Source organism: Cannabis sativa, chromosome 9 (genome assembly GCF_029168945.1).
Source record: "Cannabis sativa cultivar Pink pepper isolate KNU-18-1 chromosome 9, ASM2916894v1, whole genome shotgun sequence".
Taxonomy (NCBI): Eukaryota; Viridiplantae; Streptophyta; class Magnoliopsida; order Rosales; family Cannabaceae; genus Cannabis; species Cannabis sativa.
This window is the reverse complement of record NC_083609.1, coordinates 5,418,599-5,433,615: the sequence shown is the minus strand read 5'-3', so window position 1 is coordinate 5,433,615 and position 15,017 is coordinate 5,418,599. Positions and strand designations below refer to the sequence as shown.

General features: G+C 28.8%; 2 protein-coding genes across 2 annotated transcripts; both read right to left on the bottom strand.

Moving 5' to 3' along the window:
- Nucleotides 1-557: 557 nt before the first annotated feature.
- On the bottom strand, nucleotides 558-2,220 carry LOC115723033 (ethylene-responsive transcription factor RAP2-3). Its single transcript, XM_030652431.2, has 2 exons — nucleotides 1,553-2,220; nucleotides 558-1,457 (listed from the first exon to the last, which is right to left on the bottom strand). The coding sequence occupies exons 1-2, from the start codon at nucleotides 1,767-1,769 to the stop codon at nucleotides 745-747; spliced, it is 930 nt and encodes a 309-aa protein (XP_030508291.2). The 5' UTR covers nucleotides 1,770-2,220; the 3' UTR covers nucleotides 558-744.
- A 10,103-nt stretch (nucleotides 2,221-12,323) lies between these two features.
- Nucleotides 12,324-14,961, bottom strand: LOC115722525 (uncharacterized). The gene is made up of 3 exons (XM_030651757.2): nucleotides 14,611-14,961; nucleotides 13,201-14,492; nucleotides 12,324-12,755 (listed from the first exon to the last, which is right to left on the bottom strand). Exons 2-3 carry the CDS (start codon nucleotides 14,473-14,475, stop codon nucleotides 12,582-12,584), a joined length of 1,449 nt encoding a protein of 482 aa, XP_030507617.2. The 5' UTR covers nucleotides 14,476-14,492; nucleotides 14,611-14,961; the 3' UTR covers nucleotides 12,324-12,581.
- Between the last annotated feature and the right edge of the window lie 56 nt (nucleotides 14,962-15,017).

Here is a 15,017-nt window from a genome sequence, read left to right as displayed (position 1 = left end):
AACTGTACGTAATCTTTGTGTATATGTTGATCTTAGCAGTGTACAGGGCATGTGGGAATTTATTTTAACATATATTTTTTTTTTGATAAATAAGAATGAAATATACATTTAATCTACTATATTTTGAAATATATTTGTATCATATATATTAGATTTTTAAATTAATATTTTTTATATTAAAATATTAATTATATATATAATTTTTTTAAATATATATAAATATTTATAAATTGAATTAGATAGTTACTTTTAAATATCAATCAACATCTAATTTGTATAAGTGCAGAAATTTTCTATATAAGTATAAATATCATCACTTTATAAATTAAATTGAATTAAATTATACCAATTAATTGTATTAAATTAAGTATTTTATAAAGGAAAAAAAGATTAATTATACAGACGTGAAAGGGAGTTGAGTATTTTATTATAGAAAAGTAGAGCAGTACAATCAATGCAGATACATGAACCGACATCATAAGCAAAATCCAAGGTTTAGAAAAAGCTCACACAACGACAAAAGACCAATGCTGATATTTACATGCAAATCTCTCACAAGCTAAAACTTTTTTATTTTTATTTTTCTTATTTATATATATTATACAGAATTAGAGTTCATAAAAAAATATTAAAAATACATAATTAAGACAATAATAATAATCATAATACACGCAACGACCGCAAATATTACGTCATTTTTGACATAATAATAATTATTAATAATATTATTATGTTTCTCAAATCCTAATAATATAAGATTCTTTGGTGGCGGTGTTGCTGATGCGTTACGACGTCGTCTAACATCCACAAACTCATAACCGACTCGGCTCCCTCCTCTTCCACCACCTCCTGACTAGTAGTACCGCTTCCACTCATCATCTGGCTCGGCTCAGCCGCCACGTCAGCTAATTCCATACCCAGTAGCGATTCCAGGCTCAAAATTTGCTCATCCAGCTCAATCTCGCTCGGCTCCATTACCGCTTCCTCATCTTTACAATAAAACCCATCCGGTAGTACTAATTCGTTCTCAAACATCGGTGCAAAAGCAGTACTCGCGTACGACGTCGTTTGGGGCTGATCAGTACTCATCATCATCTCTGCAGAAACAACACACTGCTTCTTCAACGGCGGCGTATCCGAAGCCGGTTGTTGTTCGGCGGCGAAATTGAGCTTAGCCTTATCGCCACGAATTCGTTTAGCGGCTTCATCATAAGCTCTGGCGGCTTGTTCAGCTGTATTATATGTACCGAGCCAGACTCGAGAACCTTTGTGTGGGTCCCGAATTTCAGCGGCCCATTTCCCCCATGGCCTCTGTCTTATTCCTCTGTACACATTTTTTCGAGCTCGCCTACTCTTCGTCTTAGTACTACTACTGCTACTATTGTTATCACCTTCATCGTCTTCTTCTTTAACTCGATTATTTAACTTCTCAGCTTTATTATCTTTCTTTATTACCACTATGGAATCAAAATACCCACAAACCAAAACCATTAAAATATACTCTAAAAATGAAAAGTTTGATAATAACAAGAAAGAAAAGGAAAAGTAGTACCTTTGGTGGTGGGTCGTTTAGGATTTTGAGATGTAATCACGTGATGAAACAGGTTGTTGGAGTGTTGTTGTGGTTCAGTGCTGCTGCCATTGAAGTAGTTACTGTCGAGGCCAAAAAGTTCAGAGATGGTGTCAAGGTCGGACCAGAGGTCCTCTTTTGTCAGCTTCCGGCCACGCTTTCCGTCGACGAAGTCGGAAATAATAGCACCTCCGCACATTGTTTTGGTGCCACTTTTTTTTTTTGGGAGTGGAAAAGAAGAGAGAGAAAGAAAGAGAAAAGGTTAAGATCGGTTCTGTCTTTTCTCAATGAGAAGCACTAGATTTATAGAAGCAACGGTTATGAGTGTTATGACTAGTCCTGTATGAGCCTCGTTTTTTCACACGGCACGAGTTAGGGAGACACGAACAAAGTATTGTTATTGGACACAATTGGTGTTTAATATTTTCAAAGCATGGGTAGCGATAATCTCTACAAGTGATTATATTAATGCTTAATTAGATTAATAGTATATAAATACATAAGAAAGTACTAGACACTACTAATACCTTTTAACATTTATCGACAAGAATACTATTTGGCACAAAAAATAAAAAATATAAGTTTAGCTCTATACGGTACAATATTATAAATTCGCATAAATTAGCAGAAGAAAGAAAATAAACTTAAGCATCCCAAACTCAAAACCCTACATATAAACACAAATAAATGAACTCAAACACATAAGTGGTTAAAAATTATTATAATTTAATAATAAAATAATACACATATATATTTAAAGGACTTTTTTTATTTTTACACTTTAAAATAATTATTTTTTATATTTTTACGAAATTCTATATAGAAACTCTTATTACAACTAGCGCTGCAACATAAATTGCAACAAAAAATCGTATAGAAACTCCTACTGCAACTAGTGCTGCAACCATTTTAGAAACTCAAACCGTAAATTTAAATAAAAAATTTAAAAAAATAGTAAATGGAGTAATTCTCTTATATTTAATAGTAAATATATAAATTCTAATTATATTTTTTTATATGATTATGTGAAATATATAATTGAAAAATTATATAAAAGAAATAGACACTAAAAAATACATATAAGTGATTAATTCATGGTCACTTAATTCATTAATTATAAAAAATAGTAAAAAAATAAGTCTAAATTTAAGCTCGTATAAATAAAATAATGAGTTATTATGAAAAATTAGTCGGCTCAAATAAAATATAGCACAAATCCAAGCACATTACGAAAATATAAATTTACAGAGAGTGCCGAACTTACCTTTTAAAATAAAAATAATTACATAAAGTATTAATTTTGTAATTTTTTTTACATATTTACCTTTAAAGTTTTTTTTTAATAATCTTACAACATTCTATATAAATTTTAAAAAATAATAAAAATTACATAAAAGTAATAAAAAAATAATACACAAATAAAAAAAAATTAACAATAATAAAATAACAATAATATAATATAAAAATATACTAACAAATTATATTTTATGTAAATAAAATTATAAAAATTATAAAAATATTAAGAATTTTGTACTAATCCTAATTTTATATTTTGTATATTTTTTAAAAAATTATTTCTTTAAAATATTAATATAACTTATATATTTTTGTTTGATTAGGAGACAGCATGACACTATATTATTGCGAACATTTTAAAAGTATTGGCCGCCCGACCCGATAGACATGTATTTACAACTATGGTTATCACTCCCTCGTCCTGACACTGTAAGACAAATCATGATAAGTTTTGTGGTGGGCCCACCTTTTCTTTTTGAGTCTGACCCATCATCACACGGCACAGATAGAATCAACAAATTGTTATTGGAATTGTAAGGTGCATAATTAAATGCTAAATTTTAATATTATTTTGTAGTTTTTATTTTGTAAAAATTATTAATTGAATCTTTTATTTTATTAATTAATAAAATAGATTATATTTTTTAAAATAGTATAAATAAAATGAACTGATTTTGATATAGCTTTGACTATATCAAAATAGACTATTGGTGGGCATCATAAATCCTAGTAGCAATACTAAAAAAAAAGAGCAATTTGTGGCGAAACCCCCTTATGTTTTGATTTTTATACACTTAACCCCCTTATCTTTATTTTTGGTGGCAAAACCCCCTTATGTTTTAATTTTTATACACTTAACCCCTTTATCTTTTTTTTTTGTGGCAAAACCCCCTTATGTTTTAATTTTTATACACTTAACCCCCTTATCTTTTTTTGGTGGCAAAACCCCCTTATGTTTATTTTTCTTTGCGAATTTGACACGCCAGTTAAATATTACCGTTAAATATCAACTGGATGACCACTGTATACACCTTTGTATAAGTAACGGTAAAACCTCGAAGTCGATACAGTAGTAATCCGGTTAGTATTTAACGGTAATATTTAACTAAAACTTTAAATTTGCAAAGAAAAGTAAACTGAAGGGTTTTGCCACCAAAACAAAAGATAGATGGGTTAAGTGTATAAAAATTAAAACATAAGGGGGTTTTGCCACCAAAAAAAAAGATAAGGGGGTTAAGTGTATAAAAATTAAAACATAAGGGGGTTTTGCCACAAAAAATAAAGATAAGGGGGTTAAGTGTATAAAAATCAAAACATAAGAGGGTTTCGCCGCAAATTGCTCAAAAAAAAATAGGATTTTTGCCTTTCAATTATGATTCTTATGGAATTTTATCCTACGAATTAGTTTTTAATTTTTTTGAAAAATATTTCCCCAAACTTTGAAAATAATTACAAATTTGCTTATTCTATTGCATTTTTTTCATGTTTGCAAACATTTTCTTGATGTAAGACTAATTTATAGTAATTTAAGAGTCTAAATAAAAAATAATTAAATAAATAGTATTAATATTCTAAGTTGTAGCCAATTAGCATAAATTATTTAAAAGGATATTAGTGGTAAAATCATTTATATTTTATATTTTTTAACAATTAAATACCTGAATTGATATTTTAGTGGCAAAATTACTCAAACTTTCTTTCTGTTAACTATTTACTCATTTCGTCTAAAAGACTATGTTAAGTGTCACGGTAGACATGCTACAGTGTACACAAATGTACATGTGATAAATTTTTAGTTGTCATGTGTATATTTGTGTACACTATGACATGTTTACCGTGACATTTAATATAATCTTTTAGACGAAATAGGTAAATAATTAACAGAAAAAAAATTTAAATAATTTTACCACCAAGAAAAAAGGATTCAGTTAGTCAAGTGTTAAAAAATCTACAACACAAGTAATTTGCAACTAATATCTCTTATTTAAATAAACTCTTCTACTTTATTCATATCCCGTAGTCTGTGGTAACATCTATAGATTATCTCAAAAAGAGATGCAAAGATAAATATTATAATTACTTTTATAATTTTTTTTGAAGATAATTATTTTTATAGTTTAAAGTGATTTTTTTTTTTAAAAAAACAATAATTTAAGACACAAAATCCTACATATATATGATGATTGTGGGCGTAAAAATCCTATTTATTATATATAAATAATAAATAATAATAAAGAAAAAAAGTTGATTTGGGAGGGGACTGTGGAAGGATGCGTGGGTGTACAGAATGGACTATGTTGGAGGTGGCTAATTAGCTAAAGTAACCGTACGATATGAGAAGTTGAGGAGAGATATGGGGCCAGTAGGTGGGCAAGTAGTTGAGGTTACAAATGACGTGGCTGTGTTTGATTGGTTGGACTAGCGACGGACTGTTACTTTTGCCGCGTGGCGGCACAGTTGATTCATTATAAAGCAGCGCTTGTCAATTGTCGTCATTGCTGTCTATTTTACTATAATTTAGTGTTAATTTTTCAATAAATATTATTTTGGACTCTGTATTTAATAAAAATTACTGATTGATTTTATTTTGTTATATGACAAAATAGACTCTGTATTTTTTAAAATGGTAAAATTAAAGCTCTGAACATTTTTTTGTCAAAATAAAATTTAATAATTATCCGATCTAAAGGTGTTATACAAAACTGTTTACATTTTCAGTATCGGTTTGTATTTTCAGGTTGTTTATATTAAAAAAAAATTGTCAAAAATTAAGCTCAGGGTCCTATTTGTACTATTTTGAAAAATACTTGGTCTATTTTGTCATTTAACAAAACATATGATCCAATTAATAACTTTTGCAAAACACAGGGTCCAAAATAGTATTTACCCTTCATTTTTTCACCATTTTTAGGGGAAAAAGAAGTTACTTTAATCTCCATCTTTTTCGTTCACAGTAATTCTAGACATGATCAAGAATAAGTAGAAAAAAAAAAGAATAAAATATATATGACTTTTCATTAAAATATAGATGTGTATGACTTTAGATATATCATTTTTGTAGGGGTTTATTGGATCACATCTAATAAATTTAGATCCAATTGATCTAATCTAATTATTTATTAGATATTAAATTTTATCATTCGATCTAATCCAATCGAGTCATCTAATCCGATCCAATAGATGTATTGGATTGGATCGATTCTAACCATTAAATGTATTGAGTGGTTTTCTATTAGATCTGATTGGATCCATGCAATCTATTTTAGCTACTATTTAAGTTGATTTCATTAAAATAAAAAATATATGTATAAAAAAACATAATTTAAAACTTAATAATCTAACATACATAATAAACATTAGTTTAGTCCAACTTAATTCTGATAATCTCATAATAAAATCACTAAAAAGTTAAATTTATTCCATACGCATTGACGATTTTATTATCGTTTAGAAAGATAAAAATTAATATTTTAGATCTAAAGTTTTTTTTAATATCATGTGTTAAATGTATATTAAATCAATATATATTTTTAAATAAAATATATTAAATATATAAAATTATAAATGTATTTTAAAATATATAAATATAATTTGATGACCATTGGATAATAATTGGATCAATTTGGTCGGCTATCATTGAATCAGATGTCCTATCCAACAATTGATGCATTTCGATTGGTTTTACATCCGATCTGATCTAATTATGAATAGATATCCGATTCTGTTGGATTGCTCGGTTGTAATTGGATCGGATGACTTTCGGCATGGGCGGACCCACATAGAGGCGAGGTGGGGTAGTCGCTCCCTTGAAAAAACAATAGGGAAAAAAAATATATATCCATTTTAGTTAGTTACAACATATATTTATAAATAAAAGTGATATCTATGAACATAAAATAAGCTTTGGTATAATGATAAAGTTATTTCATGCATATAAAGGAGGTTGTGAGTTCTAATCCTAATAAAAGCATATTTACTTTAGTGTTTATATTTTACTTTTTGAACCTTTACCAATAATTTAGTTTTTTCATTAGTTTTGTCTTTTGGCATGGTTCTTTAGTCTTGTCTTTTGACATGATTTTTTAGTCTTTTTCTTTTAGTTTTTTCTGGTTCGAGTCTTGTCTTTTGGCATGGGTTGTGTAGCTCAGAATCATCATGCTGCTATAGTAGAAGCATTCAAGAAGGAGAAGATCGGATGTGTTCAACCCAAAATTGCTGAGATAATAGGCATTAAAGAAGCATTGAGTTGGATTGCAACTCATTCGTGGGATAGAGTCATGTTGGAAATAGATAGCTTGGTGTGTGTCCAAGCGATTTAGAGCGGTATTTTATGCCTTCACAATTTGTGTTTTGTAAAACGATCTGCAAATAAGTTGGCTCATTGCTTGGCAAGAGACTCTTGTTTTTCTACAGGTCGTGTGCTTCAGTTGGACGACTGTTTCTCTAAAGTGCGTTCTATTATTTTGAACGAATTTATTAATTAATAGATCTTATAATTTTTATTCAAAAATAATTTACATAAATGATATTGTAATTATAACGAATATTGTTATAAGAAAATATTTTAATATGTAATAGTTAGTATTTTAATGATATTCTAATGATATTTTAATGATATTCTAATAAAGCTGAAGTGCTTCTGAAAACCATAGGATAGTTAGTATTTTTTAAGAAGAAAAAAAATAGTTAGTATCATTTATTTTTTTATATTATTAAAAATAATACAGAAGCAAGCTAAAATTGTTGTTTTTCTATTTTTTTAGGAGAAATTAAAGCCAAAAATGTTTGAAAAAGCAGGACAAATTTTGGAGATATTAAATTATGTAGGAAGGAATTTATATGTTATATTTCGTCACACACTACATGCCATAGGGCAATGAAGAGAGAGCGAGCTGGCTTTTGGGAAGCAGATAAGGAGGGAAAGGCTTTCTGTTTTTGCTGCCCAATTCCTCAAATGGCATTTTCCCGAGAAACAAACAACAACTCCTCCATACTGTTGCCTCAGCTTTCTCTGACCTTTACCTCAATCGTTCCTATTCCCTCACTCACATTGTCATCGTTTTCTTTGTTTTTGTTTTTATTTTTATTAGGATATGATATATATGCACACATTTCATGGCCATTTCCCCTATTTTTCTATTATATAATATATAGTGAGTGGGTTGCAAAATTGATGAGTTATTAATTTATAAGACTATAGTTTTTTGTTAAACGAAAAAAGTCGTACCAGCTGACACTTGAGTTACTTTGGGTTTGGTTTGGGGTTATGTTTGGCTGAGAGGAAAATAATGAAAAAGAGAAAATATATCAGAGAAAATGAAAAGGAGAAGGGTATGTTTGAGAGAGGGAAAAAGGGCATGACAAAAAGGTGTAGAATGAAAATAAGATTTCAAAGATTGAAATTGTATTTTCTTTTTTACCCTAGTGGGCTTTTTGTAATTATTTAATATTACATGTAAAATTTAAGAAAATTTCGAATAATTTTAAGTGTTAAAAGATAAAATGTTTTGTCACTTGTTATTATCTTCTGTTAGTATTACTATAGACTCATGGTTCCCTTTGGAGAAATCGTTTTGTCCAAAGTTTTTGCAGCTTAAGGTTCCTCCTAGGACGAATGATTTAAGCGTGCTTTGTCCAAGTGTCTTCTAACATGCATGCAAATGAGGTTGAAGAAGGTTGCGTGAGTCGAATTGTTGGGAATGTGGTGGGGAGGAAGTTTATTTCTTCTCAAAGTTGGATTGAGAAGTTATTAGTTTTTAGTTATGGATGATATGTGTAGAGTGGTGCTGATTTATTGGTCCATTTAGTCAGGGCCGGCCCTAAAAATATATGGGCTCAAGATGAATTAAAATTTGGGGCCTTCAAAATTATATTAAAAAAAATATCAAAAGATGAGTGTTATGGGATTTGAACCCATGAACTTGAACATTATGCAATTCACCTCAATAAATTAAATTTTACTTAAATAAAAGCCTAACAATTTTTTTTTATTTTTTTATTTTGGGCCCCTGGAAAGTGTGGGCCCTAGACACGGGCCTAGCCCGCTTATGCCTAGGGCCGGCCCTGCATTTTTTTTTTGTGAAAATTACATGAAATATGGGATTTCATAATAAAGTTAGAAAAATATGGCATTTTTAGGTTTGCCACTCTTCTATGACATTTTTTCACATTTAAGATTTTTTATGGTATTTGATATGCCATATTTTTATAAACTTATTATCCAATCCCATATTTTATGTTTTTGTTTTTAGCTTAATTAGTTTTATTTATTTTTTAATTTATTTTACACTTACATTTTAGGGTTTCTTTTTATTTGAAAAATTTACACCAAATACTACATTTTTTTTTTTCAAACATTACATTTTTAATTTGACAAGAACATTTTACTTTTATACTTTTATTAATTTTTTTGTCTTTTTTATATATTTTTTAGTCAATTTTGGCTCTCTTTTTTCTTTTCAACTTTTAAGTCCTACTTTTTTTTTTCTTTCTTTCGCTTATCTCTCTCTATTTTTTTTTTTTAATTTCTGCTTGTGTCTCTCTCTCTTTTTTTTAATTTTTTTTCTCAACCTAATTTTTTTCTCTTAATATATATAATAAGTGTACATTTTTATATTTCATTTTTTTTTACAAAAATTAAACTTGTTTTTTATTTAAACTACTATTTGTTTTTTTTTTTTGTTAAAAACTAATTATTTCATTAAAAACAACAGAAAAAAAACCAGTTTCATCAACATCATCCTGAAAAAAAAAAAACAATATAAAAAATCATAATCTAAAAAGAATCTAAACTTTAAAAACTAGTTTCATCAACATTGAAAGAAACTAATAATTTCATTTAAAGAATACAAAAAATAGTTTCATCAACAAGATAATGAAAAAAATTACAATCTAAAGACGATACTAACTTTAAAAACCAGTTTCATCAATATTAAAAGAAACGAATTGTTTCATTAAAAGAGACAAAAAAAAAATAGTTTCATCAATAACATAATAAAAAATACACAATGCCTAATAACTAAACTCTTACAAATTAACGATACTAAATTTAAAAACCAGTTTCGAACATATAAATTTTATATCAATACCTAATAATCAAACTTCTAACTTCATTCTTTATTTTGACATTTAATTTTTTATTTGCTTGCTCAAAAATTAAAGTTAATTTAAACATACAATATGCAACAAGTATAACAAAGAGAATCATAAATTAAAATCAAAGAGAAAAAAAAATAAACAAAGAAAATTAAAGAGACAAAAGTGCAATAAAAACCATAAAAGAATAACAAAAAAAAAAACAGTGGAATGTGAGAAACCAGTTAGTAAAACAACTAAAATAAAAACAAACAAATAAAAACCAGTTTCTTGAAATAAATTAATAAAAAATGAATAAAACGCAATTATGAACAACAATAAAAAAAAATAGTTATAAAAACTAGTTACTTAAAAAAACCAGTTATGAAAATAATAAAATAATATGTGTGTCAGAAACTGATTAATTAAAATAAATTAAAAATTGTTGCTCAAATATCATACAATAATAAAACTGGTTTTATACAAACTAAAAAAATATATAATAATATCATAAAAATTGAGCAACCCCATTACAGAACAGTTAAAACCTGTTAAACCAGTTTCGACATGTGAAACCAGTTTTGACGTTATAAAAAATCATAACAAAATACAAATGTTAATAATAAAGTTAATTGAAACCAGTTTCATCAGACAATCAAATAAAAACATACACACACACAAATATACAAAAAAAAAAAAAAATACTAATCACAAATATAATCAAAACAACACATAATGCCTACCAATAATTTAATAACAAAATATAAGTGTAAGTTTCCAACCTAGAAACAAAATAATAAAAAAGTAACTTGAAAAAAAATTCTAATAACATAATGAAACTATTTTTTTTATTCTTTTAATGAAATTAATAGTTTCTTTCAATGTTGATGAAACTGATTTTTAAAGTTTATATTATCTTCAGATTATAATTTTTTATATTGTTTTTTCTTCAGGATGATGTTGATGAAACTGGTTTTTTTTTTTTTCTGCTGCTTTTAATGAAATAATTAGTTTTTAACAAAAAAACAAAGAAAAAAAAATAGTAGTTAAATAAAAAAAAAAAAACAAGTTTAATTTCTGTAAAAAAAAAATAATATCTATAGTTGAGATCATTTTTTATTTATTTTAGTATTTTATTTTTTTAAAAAAATAAAAAATAAATAAAAAAAAACACAAATTTAAAGTTTTTTATGGCATTCCTCAAGACTTTTTCCCATATTTGTAAGTTTTTTTAAAAAAATGTCATATTTAGTGTAATTAAGTTTTTATGCCATATATATCAAAACTTATCTTTATTTTCCCATATTTTTGTAAATAGCCCTTTTTTTTTTTTTTAGCAAGGCCGGCCCTGCATTTAGTTTGCGATTGGTGTGAAAATGTGAAAGTCTTTATCAATAGTTGAAAGCTCAAGTCGTGGGCATATTCTGTCGTTGAGACCATCACGTGAGGGTGACGAAAGTGAGCTATGAACAAAACTCATTGTAGGCATCAAAGGCTGATCGAAGAGAATAGGAAGTTTGGTTATAGTTTTGTAGCTAGTGATGGCGCTGATCGACTGGTGGCAACAAAGGCTCGGGTTCTGGAAGGCGTGGCGAATGCAGTGTTAGTTGTACTTATTTTGTGTTGTTATCTATTCTTAACGAAGATTATTTTGTTCAAAATAAATAAATAAAGGGTAATTAATACCATTTTAGATACGTGTTTTTCAAAAATTATCAATTTAACTCTCTATTTTGTTAAATTATAAAATAGACCATATATTTTTTAAAATTGTATAAATAAGAAAACTGATTTTTTATTAAAATAAACCTTAATAATAATTATGATAAAACTAATTACATTTTCTATATATGTTCATATTATAAATTGTTTTAAAATTAGTTATATTAAAAAATTAAATTATTAATAATTGAGCTCAATGCCCTATTTTTACTATTTTAAAAAATATAAGATCTATTTTGTTATTTAACAAAACAAAAAATTCAATTAATAATTTTTGTATTTTCTAAAATTGTATAAATAAGACCCGAATTGATTTTTTATCAAAATAAAACTTAATAATAATCATGACAAAACTAATTACATTTTCTATATATGTTCATAATATAAATTGTTTTACAATTGGTTATATTAAAAAATAAAATTATTAATAATTAAACTCAAGGTCCTATTTTTACCATTTTAAAAAATATAAGATCTATTTGTCATTTAACAAAACAAAAAATTCAATTAGTAACTTTTGCAAAAAGGTCCAAAATAATATTTACTCTTAAATAAATAGTTCGTCATGGATTAAATTGGGAGCTTTCTTATGAGGTGGACAACAAATAACAACAGTGATAATCACACGGACAAAAAAAGAGGGTAAAAAAGAAACTAACAATTTAGTGTAAGCACAAACAATTACCACTCACATCAAAGAAATAACTAAAGTACATCATCATACAAAAAAAATACATCCATAAGACCAAAGAGTATAAAAAAGAATGAAAAAAAATTGTCCAGGTATTCAACCAAGAAATTTATATTTTCCCCATATTTTTTTTTGGGGGTAGTAACATGGAAAATGGTATAAATTCGAGATAGTAATAACACTAAACATAATGAAATGAAGTTTGGAAAGAATAATGAAGAAAAATCTCTAGTCTGCTAACTTGGTCAAGCGGTGAACAGTGCTTCTTGCAACCCTGTTACTAGGATCAATCTTAAGAACAGCCCTCAGATCTTCTGCCCCAAGTCTGTATTTTTCCATGCTTTCATATAAGAGAGCACGCTGTACAAGAACAGATACATTTGCACCATCTTGTTCCAACACCTACATAAAATTCAAATATATGTTATAATCTCACTCGTTCTTACAAGGAAGTCAAAATATAATGTCATCTAATGAATCTTGTCCTGTCCCAGAATAAAAGATTCAAATTTCAAGATAGTTAAAAAAAACAGTCAGTTAACATGAAAATAGCCACTCATGTTTATAAATTGGAGTACCGAGTCTACATACAAGTAGCTATGATATGATACATATGAGCAACTTTCATGTTTTGACAAAGTCAGTGTCCTGCTAATCCATAAGTAATTCGATCCACCTTAATAAATACCAGAATCAAATCAATCAAGTGGAAAATCTATAAGTTTTGTATGATCACATGAAAATACATTTCATATTCAGATTACAGGAAAAGCACCATACACACACAAAAGAAAGAAATTAGAAACACAAGAATTATTAAGAGCTACAAAGAACAAAATCAAATTACCTTTGTACAGTCTGCCACAGCTTTCTTATACTCCCCAACTTCTTTGTAACATGAAGCTCTGCTCGATAAGACCTCCGCGAAAGTAGCATTGTTGTCACCTGCTTTTTCAAGAAGAATGACAGCCCAAGAAAGCCATTTGATGGCATCAGCATACTGTCCTTGCTTGTAGTTATCCATTCCTTTATTCTTCGCCATGGACGAGTTTACACCAGAAGGAGGCGGCGGAAGTCCATCAAGTTCAGTGGTGGTACCACCATCATCTCCTTCGAAATGGGGTTCGAATCCCCAACTATCCATCTCCGATGTTTGCTGTCCGGATCCATTTGAAGTTGATTGATTGAAGCTTTCAGTTAAATTAACCTTGGTCGTGGGAAATAACATGTCAAGAGGATCACTAACAGGTGATTGCGTGGAATTCTGAGTTGGAAGCTTAACAAAATCATCCATATTCAAACCAGTCTGAAAAGTGTTGTTGGTATTTGGATTTGATTCTGGTTTAGTAGTAGCATTCTGGAAATTCCCAAAAATATCATCATTAGTATTATTATTATTATTAACCTTCGCATTGTTGGTCTTCTTCGAATTGAGATCAGCAGATGGTTTTGGAGCAAAGTTAAGCAAAGAACCAAATGGGTCTTTTGAGTTCATTCCACCACCACCACCACCACCACCAATACCAACACCAAAGCCTCCACCGCCGAGATTTTGAGTTCGATTGTTATTATTAGCATTGGCATTGCTACTAATATTCCCTGAAGCTCCCCAATTCAAACCAGTTTTCACCGGACCAGGATTAGTTTTCGGAAGCGAATCAGCCACATTTCCCATTGAAAATGTGTTCTTGTTAGATACCGGTGTTGAATTCTTCAAAGGAACATTGGTACTATTACTACTCTTGCCCTGACCCAAAGCAGAACCAACCAAATCCCCAAACAAATTAGGGTTTTTATCTACAATCCCAATACCTGCCACAGACGAAGAACCAGTCGAAGGGGTGGACGAAGTCCAACTCTTTCCAAGTATATCGCCCACCATGGATGTGGGTCCGTTAGGCAATCCAGGTCGGGTCACCTGAGCCGGCGATGGCTGGTGTGTCCACGAGGGCTTGTTGGGTTGCCATGCTGGTTTCGGTTGGGCAGAAGAATACGAAGAATAAGACGAAGAAGAAGAAGAATACGAAGGATTGTTGTTGTTCTTCTTGTCGTTAAGGGATTTGGGTCTTGATGATCCCAACCCCAGATCGAAATCAAAGTTCTTTCCGTAATTCGAATTCATTGCTTCTCTTTATTTTTCTGCAGATGCAATTCAATTCAAATCAAATTGAAGAAAAGAGAGGAAAATAAAGTGAGTCTGTGAATGGGATCTAATGTAAGAGAAAGGAGATCAAGTATATAAGATCAAAGAACGTACCTGGAGATGGAGCAGAAATGGGTATGGCGGAGAGGAGGGTAGTAATGGTGAAGAAGAAGAGAGAATATAATTATTGGTTGGTAGTGCCTGATTGACGCGGAAAGGCACTCACCATCTTCAATGGAAATGAATGCTTTTTTTTTTGTTTTCTTTTTTTTTTTGGTATCATTTAATTTCTTTTTTTCTTTCAAATTTCATATAATTTTGCCTCTAATTTAAATTTCTTTTTGAGTCCCACCACGTAAACTTTTTTTTTAACTTTTCATAATTTAATATAATTTTGCCTATGATTTAGATGTAATTTTGCTACGAATTTCACTCCATGCCCCTTGTTAATTATTACTGTTATTATTAGTAAGTTTCCATAAATTCTTAACAGTGGTTTGACTTTTATGTCTGATCAAGAC

What these genes read in the sequence shown, in the direction of transcription:
- LOC115723033 (XM_030652431.2), bottom strand. Translation starts at nt 1,769, where the DNA reads ATGTGCGGAGGTGCTATTATTTCCGACTTCGTCGACGGAAAGCGTGGC. An exon ending in TAAACGACCCACCACCAAAG is followed by an intron (nt 1,458 to 1,552) that starts GTACTACTTTTC and finishes TTGATTCCATAG; the next exon opens with TGGTAATAAAGAAAGATAAT.
- LOC115722525 (XM_030651757.2), bottom strand. Translation starts at nt 14,475, where the DNA reads ATGAATTCGAATTACGGAAAGAACTTTGATTTCGATCTGGGGTTGGGA. An exon ending in CTGTGGCAGACTGTACAAAG is followed by an intron (nt 12,756 to 13,200) that starts GTAATTTGATTT and finishes AATTTTATGTAG; the next exon opens with GTGTTGGAACAAGATGGTGC.